Source organism: Microcaecilia unicolor, chromosome 3 (assembly GCF_901765095.1).
Source record: "Microcaecilia unicolor chromosome 3, aMicUni1.1, whole genome shotgun sequence".
Lineage (NCBI taxonomy): Eukaryota > Metazoa > Chordata > Amphibia > Gymnophiona > Siphonopidae > Microcaecilia > Microcaecilia unicolor.
Genome location: NC_044033.1, coordinates 353,491,836 through 353,508,680, shown reverse-complemented (window position 1 = coordinate 353,508,680; position 16,845 = coordinate 353,491,836). Strand labels below are relative to the sequence as shown.

The 16,845-nt window shown below is 46.1% G+C and overlaps 1 protein-coding gene across 5 annotated transcripts in view; it reads left to right on the top strand.

Annotated features, from left to right (window-relative positions):
• The window catches only part of MAP7 (microtubule associated protein 7), a 317,468-nt gene that overhangs the window by 146,938 nt on the left and 153,685 nt on the right, over positions 1-16,845 (top strand). For all 5 annotated transcript variants that reach the window (XM_030198511.1, XM_030198510.1, XM_030198509.1 and 2 more), the window contains exon 4: positions 5,380-5,543. In XM_030198511.1, the coding sequence (XP_030054371.1) occupies positions 5,380-5,543 (164 nt within the window). The remainder of the gene's footprint in view (positions 1-5,379; positions 5,544-16,845) is intronic.

The window sequence follows — 16,845 nt, the reverse complement described above, 5'->3', positions numbered from 1 at the left end:
AGTATATTATGAAAAAGTTTCTCAGACACTTTTTAGCCCAATACATTCACATACTCCAGCTAGACTGTGTTCTAAGCATATTTTGCTGCTGAAGATTCCTCCAGTGGCCTGTGCTGTAGCTACTAGGAAGAATGCCTATTTTTACTTGTCACCATTCCTGTGGAATATACTTCCTCTGGAGGTTTGTATGGAACAATCGTTGAAACGATTTAAGCGGCCATTTAAGGCACATTATTTTATTCTTACATTTGGAATATCTTTCCCTGAGGGATGTTTGGGGTTGAGCCCTGGGTAACTGTATTGATTAGTTTTATTTTTGCTATATGTATGATTGACTTGTTTGTTCCTTTCCTGTCTGAACTTTGTAGTTCTTTTTATGTTTTATTAATTTTATTATTGTGCACAGCTGTGATCTTTATTTTGTAGAAGGCCTAGTGGTATAGCAAATTTAATAAACTGTAACTGTACTTGTCACTAGCATACCTTTTTTTTAAAGTCTGGTCCCTCCTTTTACTAGATTGGTTTCATGCAGTTTCCTTGGCAAATCTCTTTGTGGCCCTCAGAAATGAAACAATTAGTACCTAAAGTACCTCACTAACTTCAAGAATTCAGCACTTTGCCTGATGGACAAGATTTCATTCATAGGAGCCAGTCTAGATAAAGTTTGAGCAAAAGTTTTTCTTCTTCCAGACAAATTACAATGCCCATGGCTTAATGTTCCTCAACTTTTGAGGTGAGAGAAGTCTGTTCTAGGGAAAATGTAACTACAGTACAGTCTCGATTATCCGACCTTCACTAATTTAACCTTCTGGCATATCTGACAAACCATCCTGGTGATATCATTGAGGTGCTGTTAAGTGCACAGCTTCTCTTCCTGTTTTTCATGTTCACACAATGCAAGAAAACCATCTTTGAGCCATGTTGAGCTGAGACTGTGTTTCTCTGCTGATACTCCTTCATTCACCTCTCATCTGAGTTAAGAAGTACATGGCTTTTCTTCCTGTTTGTGATTTGAGCCAATGCTTCTATTCATGAATTTTTGGATCTGGGACCCCACTTGTGCAGCGAGGGAGCCATTGAAAACATTTTCAGCCGAGACCTTGCTTTTACAACAGTACAGCACAGCATTAATTTTTGGACCTGGAACCCCGATTTTGCAGCAAGGGAACTGTTGAAAAACTTTTAAGCTTGAGACCTTGCTTTCATTACATTACAGCAGGGCACTAATTTTTGTATCAGGTACCCTTCTTGTGCAGCGAGGGAACCGTTGCAAAAAGTTTGAACCAGTCGAAAGAGGAAAAAAGTTGTTTTGTCTATAGAGCAGAAACTTTTGCAGAAAGGAAGTGCAAAAGAGAGTGAACATTAAAGATGTTTTGAGCTGAGATCTTGCTTTCCTGCCAGGGGACCATTTTTGATCTGAGACCTTGCTTTTGCAGAAATATTTGGACTTGCACTATGTGACTTGAAAGCCTGCTTTTCCTGCCAGGGATCCATTTTTGATCTGAGGCCGTGCTTTTTTTAGAAACGGATCTTGTGCACAATGAGTTTTATGCAGAACCGTATGTACACCTACTGTATTCCTGTTTGTTCATTTACATTTACAGCACTTCCTTTATTCTTACTCTCATTGTTAGATCTGGAGGGTTTCCAGGTGCAGTTCTGCTGTCTTGAGACCTGGGCTCTGCTTGGTTCTGCTGTTTTGAGTTCTGCTTCATACGGTACTGTTGACTGGAGAAGACAACTCGAGTGAGGCTGAACATGCAGTGATCTTGAGAAATGGGGCTCTGCTTGATTCTGAATTTCTGTATATGCACTTGTTGAATATGGTTTCCCTTGCTCGGTTCTGTACCTCTAAAGTACTGTATTTCTATTCACATTGCCTGTTGTGCAGTTGCTGTGCTGTGTATACTGCCCTGCATTTGTGCTCAAGTTGCCTGCTGTATGATTTTTTTCATTGCTGATTAGTGTTAATAAACAATATTTTAACCCATTAGTGCCCAATGTTCTCATAATAAAATCCTATATGGGAACGTTGGGCACTAATGGGTTAAAGATACCACACGCCTTTTCTTCGTGCGTAAAGTATGTTTTCCGTTCATTGTTTGAGGGGTTACCATTGTTTTCCGTATTATTTGACTTTTCACTTATCTGACAATGGACTGGTCCCGTTTACGTCGGATAATCTTGATTCAGATTACAGCTCCATATCTGATTCTCCAGCCCCTGAATTTTATTCTGCAGTGTATTGCTGTCATAAGTACATAAGTTATTTCCATACTGGGACAGACCAAAGGTCCATCAATCCCAGCATCCTGTTTCCAAAAGTGGCCAATCCAGGTCACAAATACCTGGCAAGATCCCTCAAAAAAGTTCAATACATTTTATGCTGCTTATCCCAGAAATAAGCAGTGGATTTTCCCCAATAGATTGCAAAGCCTGAATCTGACTCCCAGCAGTGACCATTTCGTGTTCCATTTGATTCAATCTACTGTCCTGCTCTTCTCCAGTTTGGACACAGTAGCTTTTGAGATCACTTGTCCTAGCAATTGAGTGTAAGAGAATTTGTTCCATCCTAGTCGTTACTTCCCAAATATCTTCTAGTGACACCTTTTTGGGAGATGCAACTCCCCCATCCCCTCCAGCCAGATGTAATAACTCTAGGAATCGCCTTGGTATAGCTGCTTTTACCACAGAAGACTTGGAATGGAAAGACTCACTACTCAGTGGGGGAGATGCTAGTCAAATCTTACTGTCTCCACACCAAACAACCTCCATGTTCTGCAGGGGTCAGGAATGCTTTGGCACTATTTCCTGACTGCACAGCAGAAATGAGTTCCAACAGGTCTTTGCAGTGCTATTGTAGTAGACCTGGATGGTGCTTCAGAGGGACAGTCTCCGAAAGACTGTGTTATCTGTGGCAAAAGAAGGGATCGACTGTGCTCACCAAGAGACTCCACAAACGCCTCTCTTCCCAGAACAGTGGAATTTTTGGATACATCCATCAACTCCCAGGTTCGAAGACTTGAGTTTAGCTTTCCATTTACCATTCTGAGGGTAATAATGGCCCTGCACACCAACCCATATGGGAGCTGCTAGTGCAAGCATCCACTTAAAGCACCACTTGGCATGCTTCCCCTTGTATTCCTAATTCAATCCTGCTTGTCAATGGAAAAAGCATTGTTTCTGGCCTGTGACAGTTTTCTATAGAATACAGGACTGATCAGGCACAGTACCTCCTGCTTCCCCAAAAGCTGCATTCCTTCTTGATCTACAGAATTAGTGACATGCTGAGAAGATCACAATTCATGAAAAGAGCCACAGCTACTCTGAGCTTTACACTCAGGTCTGAGCTGTGGAATTCTGTTCTCTACTGAAAACATCCATTACAGGTGATTAATAATACTTTGTAGGTCAGTAAAATACTTATAACTGAAGCACATTGGATCAGCTTATTTAAAGTAGCAGCTACTAGAATATGTGCAAACTTTGTCTCTGAGGTTAGCATCTGAACTGCATTTAAATGTTCATTCTTTTTGCTATATTAAAGATCTGATTACAGTGAGTGGTACTGTGTAATCGTTTGCTGAATTGGAGACTACTGGACTAGTTCAAACAAGGGACTGGTACACTTATGGCCAAGTAAAGCATTATATCGATGGCCTGGACTGTTCAGCTTTGATAGAAGACATGGCTGATCTGATAACTGAAATCTTTGTCCTTTCCCATCAAACTAAGGCAAGCCTCTCGTTTTGTAAACAGTCTGGGGTCTTTCAGGTGCCCTGGGACTATGATGCATTACCTGCTATTTGGAATTCATAACTTCCACCCCATAAGCATAAAATGGGTGCTGGCCTTTGTCTCCTTATGAAACATATCAAAGTGCTGGTGAGATCAGTGCCAATATAAGAACAGAAGTACAAGTTTTTGTTGAGGATGTTTGTGGCTCCTGGACGGGCGTTTAGGGCTGGTTTCTCTGATACAGTCAAATGTCCTTGATGTCAATTTGCTCCAGCTACTTTAATACACATGTTTTGCTCTTGTTATCGTATACAACTGTTCTGGATGAATATTTTGGTCTATTTGCAAACTGTTCTGCATAGATTTCTCCCATTGTGGGTTTACTGTATATACAGTTGTTTTCTAACTTTGTCTCCCTGGGATTGAGGGAAAGGGCTAATAATCTATTTTAAAAGGTGTTTGTTTTGGCTCGTAAATGTATCTTGAGAAACTGGAGGCATTTGCATTCGCCAACATTTGACTGAATTGAGGCATTAAATGTATCATTTACTGAAACTGGAGTGGCTGGATGCTAGCTAGGAAGGGCTGTCCAAAAATTTGGAGGACTTTTCAGCAGACTTGGCACCCTGTGTGAGAGGCCGTTCCTCATAGAGCTCGAAAGTGGTTCCTGGGGTGCTGGGCATGCCATGTGAGAGTGGGGAGGGAGGATGGTCTGGGTAGGTTTTAGTGGGGAGGGATGGATTTGGCTTTCTGGAATGAGGTCGCCAAGAAGGATTGTAAAGGTGACCTCTATCCTTGTTGAGAATTGCTCTTGGTGGGGGAGGTGGATGGAGGGAAGGATATCTGAGGGAGGGATGGTGTGGCAATTTATAGTTTGTGGTTATATTCATATAGGAATTGTTACAATTTAATATTGGCTATCTTGACATTTGTCATGTAAGCTTATTTTGCCTATAAGTTAAAAATATATTTAAAAAAAATGTTCATTCTTTGAATGATAAGAGGTTAGTTAGATCATATTTATGCTCTGAAATGTAATCCCTATAGTACAAGGTTGTCTTCATCTGAGAAGTGAGGTCTGAAACAATATTCGTATTTAAGTGATTGATATAAATGGTTTTCAATGATCTTTTTAGTAAGACTTTCTGAACTTCTATTGTGTAGCATTTACGGAGCCTGCACTTTTTTTTCTCTATTTCAAATAATTTTTTATGTTGTGTTGCTATGAGTCTGTGTTTACAGTTTGTTTTACTCATGTAGAGCAAGTTTATATTTAATGATATAATGTTCTGTATTATTCATATATGGCATCTTCCCATATCGTTGATGCAAAGACAGTACACATTATGCACGGTAGCTACCTCTACACTATGTTATTTCTTGCTCTGTTCTGTGCAGTTAAAATGGGAATTAGTGTACACATTTATGCTGCTGTTCTGTTAGCACATGCTAAATCCCAAGTTAACTGCTTGGTGCACTTTGGGAAATAGGGCTTTGATTAACTGATGAGAAGAATAAAATAAAGTTTAAAGAATATACAGAGTTAATGAAAATGCAGCAAGTTTTTGATCCTTAGTTAGATCTTGTTGTACTACCTGTTTAGTTTCTGACTTGGGGCTCATTTTTATTTTTTATTTGCAGCTGCAAGAGAATCTGTATGGTTAGAAAAAGAAGAGAGAGCCCGACAGCACTATGAGAAACACTTGGAAGAGCGCAAAAAGAAGTTAGAAGAACAAAGGATAAAGGAAGAAAGAAGGCGTATAGCAGTAGATGAGAAACGAAGGCAGAGATTAGAAGAGGAGAAGGTAAGATTCATCATGCAGTTTTCAACTGAAATGTTAGCATATCCCTCGAGCACGCTACAGTGCAGATAGTGTTTTCAGATTTTCTTACACTGAAATTTTAAATGTGGTATGTGAAAAATAAACACTTGAGAATCTATATCAATACGGTTTTCTTAAGGCTCCCAGTAGAGTGACTCTTACATAAGAACATAAGAGTAGCCATACTGGGTCAGACCAATGGTCCATCTAGCTCAGTATTCTGTTTTCCAATCAGTGGCCAAGGCAGAAACCCAAATTGTGGCAACACTCCATACTAATCCCAGGGCAAGTAGTTGCTTCCCATGTCTGTCTCAATAGCAAACTATGGACTTTTCTTCCAGGAATTTTTTCCAAACCTTTTTTAAGCCCAGATACGCTAACCGCTGTTACCACATCCTCCGGCAAAGAGTTCCGGAGCTTAACTATTCGTTGAGTGAAAAAATATTTCCTCCTATTTGTTTTAAAAATATTTCCAAGTAACTTCCTTGAGTGTCCCCTAGTCTTTGTACTTTTGGAACAAGTAAAAAATCAATTTACTTCAACTCGTTCTACACCACTCAGGATTTTGTAGACCTCAATCATATCTCCCCTCATCCGTCTCTTTTCCACTCTTGTCCACTCTAGATGTGATTCGACATTGTTTACACTACTGTTTTGTGGCTCTTGATGTTTCATCAGTTTTTGATGCAGTTAACAATAGCATTCTTCTTAGGCACCTATATGTGTTGGGACTTAGAAGTGTAGTGCATTCCTGGTTTTCATCTTACTTGACTGAATGCTTTATGCAGGTGAGGATGAATGAGTCTTGTTCAGATACTTATTCTTTGAACATGGCAGTACCTCACATTTCCACTTTATCTGCTCTTATTTTCAATCTGTGTCTTAGGGGCCCTTTTACTAAAACGAGCAGGCGACTACGTGCGCCCAATGCGCATCTCTTTGGAGTTACCGCCCAGCTACAGCGTGGTTCAGGCAGTAATTTTGTTTTTTACGCACGTCCACTATGCGCGCTGGAAGATCATTTTTATTTTCCTGTGTGGCGGAAACTGGGCAGTAATCATCATTCTGCGCATGTAGACGATTACTGCATGGTTACTACATGAGACCTTACTGCTAAGTCAGTGGTAAGGTCTCAGACAAAAAAATGGATGCGCGCGCCAATTTTTATTTTGCCGTATGTCCATTTTTGGCAAAAACTTTTTTTAAAAAGGCCTTTTTTACAGGCTTTCTGAAAAATGGTCCCCACAGGAGATCTGGGCTTCCACAGGTAACTATGGTGGTACAACCCTGGACTGGAGCACTAACCGCAGGACTGGAGTGTGGAGGCAAGATTGAAGCTGGAGAAAAAAAAAACTGCACTGGAACTGGAACCAGGACTGGAAGCATGAGCTGTGCTGGAGGCTGAAGCTAGGATAAAAACTGAAGCTTGAGCTGGAAATTGGTGCTAAGCTCCAACCAGAACAGGAGCTGATAGACTGGAGTGAATCAATACAGTAGGCAGCAAACTTCCATGGGCTGTTCCTGTGATCGTAGGCCCAATTGGACTCAAAAAGGGGTCCTAGACCACATCCCAATGGTCTGGTTCTTCAGGCAAGGTACAGGACTCCACAATTCCCTGATACTGGAACTGGCACCACATCTGGAAGCAAAGGATGTACTAGAAGATGAAGCTACACTTGAAACTGAAGTTGTACTGAGAACTGGAGCTGTGTTGAAACTGGAACCAGGACTGGAACTTGTAAACTGTACTGGATCAAAAATAGTAGCCAGTAGATGCCATAGGCTATTCCTGTAACCGTAGACCCATTTAGAAAAATGGTGTGCTAGACCACTGCCCAATGATCTGGTTCTTTGGGCACGGTACAGGACTTCACAATTCCTTGATACTGGAACTGGCACCAGGACTGAAAGCAAGAGATGAATTAGAGGCTGAGGCTAGGCTTAAAACTGAAGTTGTGCTGGGAACTGGAGCTGCTGAAATTGGAACCAGGAGTGGACTTGTGAACCGAACTCATTCAGGACAGTAGCCAGCAGACTATCAATATAGCCAAAGACCTATCTGAAAAAGACTGGGGTTCTGGACCACCGCCCAGTGGTCCGGTTCTTCAGAGACAAAACAGAAAACACCAGGTTGAAGATATCAGTTCATAAGGATTCTAGCCACAAAATTATCCGTGGCTGCATGTAAGCAAGCTTGCTCCAAGGAAGCCTCCTTCCTAACAGGAGATCTGCAGTCTCCTAGTCTCTGAACGAGAATAACACTTCTCTACTGGCTGGAACTGGGATAAGGGAATGGCTAGATCCTAGGCAAAACTAGACAAAAGCAGAAGAACACTGAAGACACGACTCTTTAAAGCAGGACAGGACAGAAGACAAAATCAAGGTCAAGGCAGAAACACCAACACCAGATGACTCATTGGGCTCATGGCCTTTGCAATCTGTCACAACTGTCAGGACTAGTGAACCCTTGGACCAAAGCCGGAGCTTTTGCAGACAAATCACCTGGGCTGGCACAGGCAGGAATCAAAACAGGCTGGACTAGGCAGGACAGAGGTAACTAAACACAATGGAGAACACAAGAATCGGATCCAGACGAGGCAAGGAAAAGAAGGCAAAGGGCCAGAACCGGAACCCAGACAGGACAAGGCAAGACTTGGAACTGGATTAAAACTGGGACTGGGACCTAGAAATGCAAGACAAGGCAAAACACGGAAGTAGATTAAAACTGGGTCCAGAAAAGGGCAAGACAAGGACAAGGCAAGGACTGGATCCAGACAGGACTAGACTGAAAGAGACAAGACAAAGCACAACTAGACAGGCAAGACAGGGTAGAAGCTAGGCAACAAGAATAAGAAGCAAGACAATAAACAAGGCAGGAACAGGATTCTGGATTATTGAACAGGCTTGGCTGGATCAGGATTCAGGATTCTCAAACAGGGTTTAGGATTCTCGAACAGGCTTGCGGAACAGGATTCAGGATTCTCAAACAGGGTTTAGGATTCTCGAACAGGCTTGCGGAACAGGATTCAGGATTCTCGAACAGGCTTGGCTGGAGCAGGATTCAGGATTCTCAAACAGGCTTGGCTGGAACAGGATTCGCAAACAGGCTTGGCTGGAACAGGATTCAGGATTCTCAAACAGGATTGGCTGGAACAGAATTCTGGAGCGGGCTTGGCTTGACTGGAACCGGATTCTGGAACGGCTTGGCTTGACTGGATTCTGGAATGGGCTTGGCTGGAACCAGATTCTGGAATGGACGACTTAGTTTGACTGGAACTTGATTCTAGAAAGGACTTGGCTTGGCTTGACTGGAGCTGGATACTGAAAGGGACTTGTCTTAGCAGGGAACTGGGACAGAACTAGCTCAAACATAGAGCAGGAGCAGAACCTGGCTTCAACACACAACAGGAACAGAACTTAGCAGAAGCAGAGCTCAAGAGCCAGGAAGCAAACATAGCAGGCAAAGAATTAAGGGAAGACAAACAAACAAAGAAGCAATGTGCTTACCAGCATCCACAGCTGGAAGGGAAAGGCCAGGCAGATTGAGAAGCAGGAGACCCAGCCGCATAGCAGTGAGATAATTAAAGACAATGCTGGCTTCTATAGACTCTCAGAAATAACAGACAAGAACTACACACACAGGAAACAGAACAGGGAAAACAGGAACAGAGCTTGGCTAAACACAGAGCTTAACTATAGCTTATTATAACCTCTGTCCAATTGGCTCTTCAATTAGTCTGTCTCGGTTATGCTCTGCATTGGTGTCAGAGACCACACAATTGCCCACTGAGAGCATCATTTAACAGCTCTCAGCACAAGCAGGTACTTGCAGAGGAAATCTCCGCCTTAGTACAGGCTCAAGGCAGGGCCGGTCTTAGGCAGAGGCGACCAAGGCAGCCGCATAGGGCCCCGCGCCTAAGGGGGCCCCGCTCTGCCTCCGCTCCGACCTCCGCTCGCCTCGGACGACCGTCCGCATCATTCATGGTGATCCTGCGGCTCGGCCACTCCACTTCTGGGGAGGGGAGGTTTCATGATAGCATTGTGCTTATTATTATTTTATTTTATTTATTCAATTTAAAGAAATATACAAGAAACTTCTTGACTGGAAAAGCATCATAAAAATAAAAGTTTCCTTGTCATCAAGCAGATGAAGCCATTACGTATGGGTTATGTCCATCAACCAGCAGGGGAGATAGAGAGCACTCAAACTCTCACAGTGCCCTCTTGGCCAGCTAGCTCCACTGCCTCTTCAGTATTCTCTATCTCCCTTAGCAGGGTGGCTGCAGCTTGTTCGAGCTCCAGAAAAATCTGCCGGGAGGTGGTTCCTGGCTTGCCAGTTGTTAACCGGGGTGTTGGAGGCTATAGCAGCTTCACTTTAAAGGCACATAGGTTAGCCCTTTCCCTGCCTTACCCATACCTCTGTGGATGTGGACATATTACCTTGTTTTCCCTGTCCATACCCACCAATAGTGGATGCAGGCATATAGGTTCGCCCTTTCCCTGCCTTTCCCACTCATCTGAGCCTCCGGAGTCTTCAATACCTCTGCTTTCCTCACAGCTTAAAAAAAAAAAAAAAAAAAAGTCGCGTCGCGTTTTTAAACGCAGAGACGCTGGAACAGAGGTTTTTGACCTGATTTTCAGCAGGATCGTAGTTGTACACTAGATCCTTTGAGGTAAGAGTGTTTTCCAACTCCTCCGGGGTGGGCCCGCGATCGGGGCGATTTTGGCACGAAACCGCCATTTTGGATTTTACCGCCGTTTTTCGGCGATGGCTGCGGACAATGTAAAGCGCTGTTCCACTTGTGGCAAGCGCAAATCAGCAGCAGGGCTCTGTAAATCGTGCTGTATTGGCGTAGGAGCCGGCCCGAGCATGGCGAGCGATGTTTCTTCCCGCTCTGAGCTGGCAGCAGGCGCCATTTTGCTTACACCGCATGGCGCGGCCTCCGTGGACACGGAGAGACCTGAGCCGGGTGGGGCACCTCGAGATGAGGTTATTTCAGGAGTGGCTAGCACCGGACAGGATTTGGGTGCCCAGGGTGAGATTTTCTCCCCGGATTTTGTGCTTTTGCTGCATAAAGCATACATGATGAAAAGAGCCCTTCCTCAAGGGTCACCTGAGGCTCCTCTGATTGCCCCCCCCCCCCCCCCGATGGATTCTGGCCTGGGACTGCCCAGTGAGGCTTTTTTTCCCGGATGCTTGACCTAAAGATAAGCGCAGAAGGGTTAATTCCCCTTCAGATTGTGGTGCACCTTCTCCCCCCCCCCCCCCCCCCCCCCCCCCCCCCCGTGGTCGGGGTGTGAGGATTCGGAGAACTCTGACAGACGTTCTTGGTCTGAGGAACCAGAGTCAGGTGCGGATTTACCACAGGATCTGGATGATCCCTCCGCGGTGAGGATTTTCCACCATGATGAGCTGCCAGCGCTTATTTCAGATACCCTGCAGGCCCTCTTGATTGAAGATCCTGACAGTGGCATGGCCTCCTCGGGTAATCCCAGGATGGCTAGTACCAAGAAAGCTGCTCGGGCCTTCCCTTTGCATGACTCCATCCTAGAGCTTGTTTCGGCTCAGTGGGCTGACCCCGAGGGACCTTTGAGAGTTTCCAGGGCTATGGGGCAGTTATACCCTCTGCGTGAGGGACATATGGCTCGTTTTCAAATGCCTACAGTGGATGCCCTAGTCACTGCGGTGACAAAGAGAACTACCCTCCCTGTTGAAGGAGGTGTTGCCCTGAAGGATGTTCAAGACCGTAGGCTGGAAACAGCGTTGAAACGGTCCTTTGAAATTGCAGGTCTCACTGTTCGGGCGTCTGCATGCAGCTGTTATGCTGTGAGAGCCTGCCTAGCTTGGCTGCAACAGGCAGTGGCTCAGCCCGGAGATGGAGCGGAGCCCTTCTTGGATGTGGCTCCGCGGATGGAGGTGGCCTTGTCCTTTCTGGCTGATGCTCTTTATGACCTTGTCAGAGCTTCGGCTAAACAAATGGCAGTAGCAGTGGCGGCTCGCCGTCGTCTGTGGCTACGACACTGGGCAGCGGACATGGCCTCTAAGCAAAGGTTGGTGAAGTTGCCTTTTCAAGGACTTCTCCTATTTGGTGAGGAGTTAGAGAAAATTGTGAAAGGCCTGGGTGATCCAAAACCCCAGCGCTTGCCCGAAGATAGGCAGAGGCCTTCCTCTAAGGGCCAGGCGGTCCACTCCTCGTACAGACCTCGCTTCCGTGAAGCTAGAAGGTACCGCCCGGGGCGTTCTGCTGGGTTCACTTCACGTGCCCGTGGTCAGCAGAGGAACTCCTTTCGCTCGGACAAGCGTTCCGCAGCCGGTGGCTCAAGACCAGGAGTTCAGGGGCGACCCTCTCAATGATGGTGCGCCGGCCCTCTCCTCGATGCCTGTCATCGGAGGACGGTTTTCCCTCTTTGTCGAGGAGTGGGCCAAGATTTCCTCAGATCAGTGGGTTCTGGACCTGATCAGAGATGGATACAGAATAGAATTCAACGCCCCAGTAAGAGACGTGTTTGTGGAGTCCCGATGCGGTTCTGCCGTCAAACGGGCGGCAGTGGAGGAGACTTTACAAGGTCTGATTCAGTTAGGGGCAGTGACCCCGGTGCCTCCCGCCGAGCAAGGCTGCGGCCGATACTCCATCTACTTTGTGGTGCCGCGAAAAGGTGGGTCCTTTCGCCCTATTCTGGACTTAAAAGAAGTGAACAAGTCCCTGAGAGTGCGGCATTTCCACATGGAATCCCTGCGCTCTGTCATTGCGGTGGTTCAGCCAGGAGAGTTTCTCACGTCTCTAGACCTGAAAGAAGCTTAATTGCACATACCGATTTGGCCCCCGCACCAGAAGTTTCTGAGGTTTGCGGTGTTGGGAAAACATTTCCAGTTCAGGGCCTTGCCTTTTGGCCTCGCCACAGCTCCCCGAACCTTTTCGAAGGTAATGGTGGTAGTAGCTGCTTTTCTCAGGCGAGAAGGTATCAGGGTTCACCCGTACCTAGACGACTGGCTCATCAGAGCAGACTCTGCAACAGAGAGCTTACAAGCTACAGCCAGAGTGGTCTCAGTACTGCAATCTCTAGGCTGGGTCGTCGATATGGCCAAAAGTCACCTGTCCCCTTCACAATCTCTAGAGATTTTGGGGGCCAGGTTCGACACAGTCTCGGGCTATGTGTTCCTACCCGAGCCAAGGCGGTGCAAGCTTCAGAATCAGGTCCGTCTGCTCCTGAGGATGCCCCGCCCGCGAGCTTGGGACATTGTCCAGCTGCTGGGATCGATGACAGCCACGATGGAAGTGGTACCCTGGGCGAGAGCGCACCTGAGACCTCTACAGTATTCCCTACTCCGGAGATGGTCTCCTATTTCTCAGGATTACCAATGCAGACTTACTTGGCTCCCTGCGGCCCGTCTCAGCATGGAGTGGTGGCTCTCGGACAGCATGCTGCGGCGAGGAATGCCGCTGACGCTCCCCGTTTGGTGCCTAGTGGTAACAGGTGCCAGCCTGAAGGGCTGGGGCGCACACTGCAAGGGGAAGCATGCTCAGGGTCTATGGACACCCGAGGAGTCGGAGTGGTCCATCAACCGCCTAGAGTTGAAAGCGGTGTTTCAGGCGCTTCTGGCCTTTCAAGTGACCCTGGAAGGATTGGCTGTCAGAGTGATGTCGGACAACACGACAACGGTGGCCTATATAAATCGACAAGGCGGAACAAGGTGCAGAGCACTTAGCCGCACAGGCCGAACTGATTTGCCACTGGGCCGAGCTGCATCTTCAGTGTCTGTCGGCAGCTCATATTGCAGGTCAGAGCAATGTGCAGGCCGATTATCTGAGCAGGCATCAGATCGATCCAGCAGAATGGAATCTGGCAGACGAAGTATTCCTGCAGATCTGTGCCAAATGGGGCAAGCCCGTGATGGATCTAATGGCGACAAGTGCCAATACCAAAGTCCCGTGCTTCTTCAGCAGACGGAGAGATCCTCGCTCGGCGGGGTTGGTTGCCTTGGCTCAACCCTGGCCTCCGGGTCTACTTTATGTGTTTCCCCCATGGCCCTTGATAGGGCGCCTGCTCTTGCGGATTCGGCTGCACCCAGGAGAAGTGGTCCTCATCGCCCCGGATTGGCCAAGGAGACCTTGGTATGCAGACCTCCGACAGATGCTCCTGGAGGCTCCTCTGCCGTTACCTCTGGTACCGAACCTGTTGACTCAGGGACCGGTAGCCATGGAGGACGCCGGCCGCTTTGGTCTTACGGCATGGCTATTGAGAGGGCGCAATTGAGGGATAAAGGTTATTCCAATAAAGTTATTTCCACTCTCCTGCAAGCCCGCAAGCGGTCCACTTCCGTGGCTTATGCCAGGATTTGGTGCCTGTTTGAGTCTTGGTGTGCTTCCAGAGCCATTGTTCCAATGCGGGCTCCTGTCTCGCCGATTCTGGACTTTTTGCAGGAAGGTGTACAAAAAGGCTTGGCCTATCATTCCCTGCGGGTGCAGGTGGCAGCGTTGGCCTCCCTTCGTGGTAAGGTGGAAGGCGTGTCTTTGGCTGCTCACCCAGATGTGGCACGGTTTCTTAGAGGGGTGCTTCGGCTCCGACCTCCAGTGTGAGCACCCTGTCCAGCTTGGAACCTGGGGCTAGTTTTGAAAACCCTGCAGGCATCTCCTTTTGAGCCGCTTCGGCGAGCATCGGAGAAAGACTTGACACTGAAGGCCGTTTTTCTGGTGGCCATTACCTCGGCGAGACGGGTGTCAGAGCTCCAGGCGCTGTCCTGTAGAGACCCATTTCTGCAATTTTCAGAGTCCGGAGTCACGGTTCGGACCGTGCCTTCCTTTATGCCTAAGGTGGTTTCAGCCTTTCACTTAAACCAGCCTATTTTCTTGCCCTCTTTTTCAGAGGAAGAGTTTCCAGAATCTTTTGGGCAGCTGCACCTTTTGGATGTGCGCAGGACTCTGCTGCAGTATCTGCGGGTTACTAACTCTTTCAGGACTTCTGATCATCTGTTTGTTTTGCTATCCGGTTCTCGCAGAGGGTCTCCAGCGTCTAAAGCCACTATTGCCCGCTGGCTCAAAGAAACTATCTTTTCAGCTTATCTGCTGGCCGGCAGGGTTCCGCCTGTAGCCTTTAAGGCACATTCTACTAGAGCGATTTCTTCCTCTTGGGCTGAAACTGGAGCACTCTCTCTTCAAGAGATATGCAGTGCAGCAACATGGGCTTCTAAGCTCTCCTTTGCCCGACATTACAGGCTGGATGTGGCTGCCAGGAGGGATGCGCGTTTTGGTGCACAAGTGCTAGCGCGTGGTGTGGCTTGTTCCCACCCTATCTAGGGATTGCTTTGTTACATCCCATACATAATGGCTTCATCTGCTTGATGACAAGGAAGGGAAAATTAGGTTCTTACCTTGGTAATTTTCTTTCCTTTAGTCATAGCAGATGAAGCCATGAGCCCTCCCTGTATGATTGTCTGTATGCTGTGAATCTGTTTTTCAGGTTCTGTTCTAATTTCCTGAAGTTCCTTCCTTGGGAGAAAGTTGGAAAACAATCTTCAGGATTCATGTTCAGTTTAAATTTAGGAGGATGTGTTCATTCCCTCCAGCATGTTTTTTTTTGGAGGATGTGTTGATTCTCTCCAGGAGGCGCGTGTGTTCCCCTCCAGTTCTATAAATAGGAGGATGAGTTCATTCCCTCCAGTGTGTTGGGAGGATGTGTGATTCCCTCCAGGAGGCGCGGGTGTTCCCCTCCACTTATACAATACGGAGGATGAGTTTATTCCCTCCAGGAGGATGTGCATTCCCTCCTTTATGAGTTCATGCCCTTGTGATGGGCCATCGTTCGCTGTGAGGAAAGCTCTTGTGATTCCCATTGCGGTTTGCCATACTGCTTTGGAAGCTTCAAATACTGAAGAGGCAGTGGAGCTAGCTGGCCAAGAGGGCACTGTGAGAGTTTGAGTGCTCTCTATCTCCCCTGCTGGTTGATGGACATAACCCATACGTAATGGCTTCATCTGCTATGACTAAAGGAAAGAAAATTGCCAAGGTAAGAACCTAATTTTCCCATGTCAACAGAAATTAACAATCAAACAGGCAAATATTGATACTCAAGTCCATAAATTGGAAATCCAAAATTTAGGAATTCAAGGGGAGCAAAAAAATAATAGGAAATTAATAAGGATAACACAATCTCTACTAGAAAGAGATAATCTTTTCCTTAACGCTTATCCTTTTTCACCGAGGCTATAAGAGCTGATGCATGTGTTGGTTCTGTAAATACATATTTCTTCTCTTCAAGTCTGACTATGCACTTGCAGGGGTATCTTAAAAAGAAGGTACCCCCCAAGTGCAGTATTTCAGGCTTAAGGAGCAAGAATTGTTTCCTCCGCTTACGAGTCTCCTTAGAGACATCAGGAAATAATAATATTTTATATCCCAAAAAGGGTTTATCTTTATTACGGAAAAATAAGCGGAAGATCCAATCCTTGTCAGGCAATAATGCAACCGTCGCAACCAAAGTCGCAGCAGTTGCTAATTCGGAATCAGAAGTTTCAAGCAAAAGAGAGATATCCAATGGAGTTCCAGGCATTTGATTCAATTCTTTTCCTGGGATGTAATATACCAAGGTAAAAGGTGGCAAATTCTGCTCTGGTATATTCAAAATGTCCCGCAAGTAACGTTTTAACATATCAAGAGGAGAAACAGTTTTTGTTCTAGGAAAATTAACAAATCTTAAATTGTGATTTTTTGTATAATTATCAAACATTTCCATCTTTTTTCTAAGATTTGTCAAGTCATTAGTCATTAAAGGTTGAATCGTTTCCAGTTTCATAATGCTTTGTTCCATTTTATCAGTTTTTTCATCTATAACTTTAATCTTTTCCTCTGTTTTTTGTAAATCAATCTCTAATAGTTTTATTTTAGGTGCAGTTTCATTAACTTGTTTCAGGAACGTTTGACCCAGGGTAGAAACTAAGTCCCATAAAGTGTCCAGTGTAACCTCTTTCGGTTTAACTAATAATTCCTTCGGTATTTCAAACCTTTCAGAAGTTTTCACACGCTCACTCTGTCCTTCGGCTCCTCTCCCTTCTATTGGCGGCGGCGTCTCTCCTTTCTCTGATGGAAGCCAGACCTCGTCTCGACGTTCTTCCGGGTCCATAACACCTGAACAGGGAGACCCCGTCGAGTCAGCGAGGAAGGAGCTTGTGCCTACCGGCTGGGGAGGTGGAGTTCGCATAGCGGGGCTCAGCGTGGTTTCAAGGCTAGGGGAGACCGATTCTCCCAAATTGCTGGTACTCTCTGCTAGCAGCATTCCGCTGTTTTGA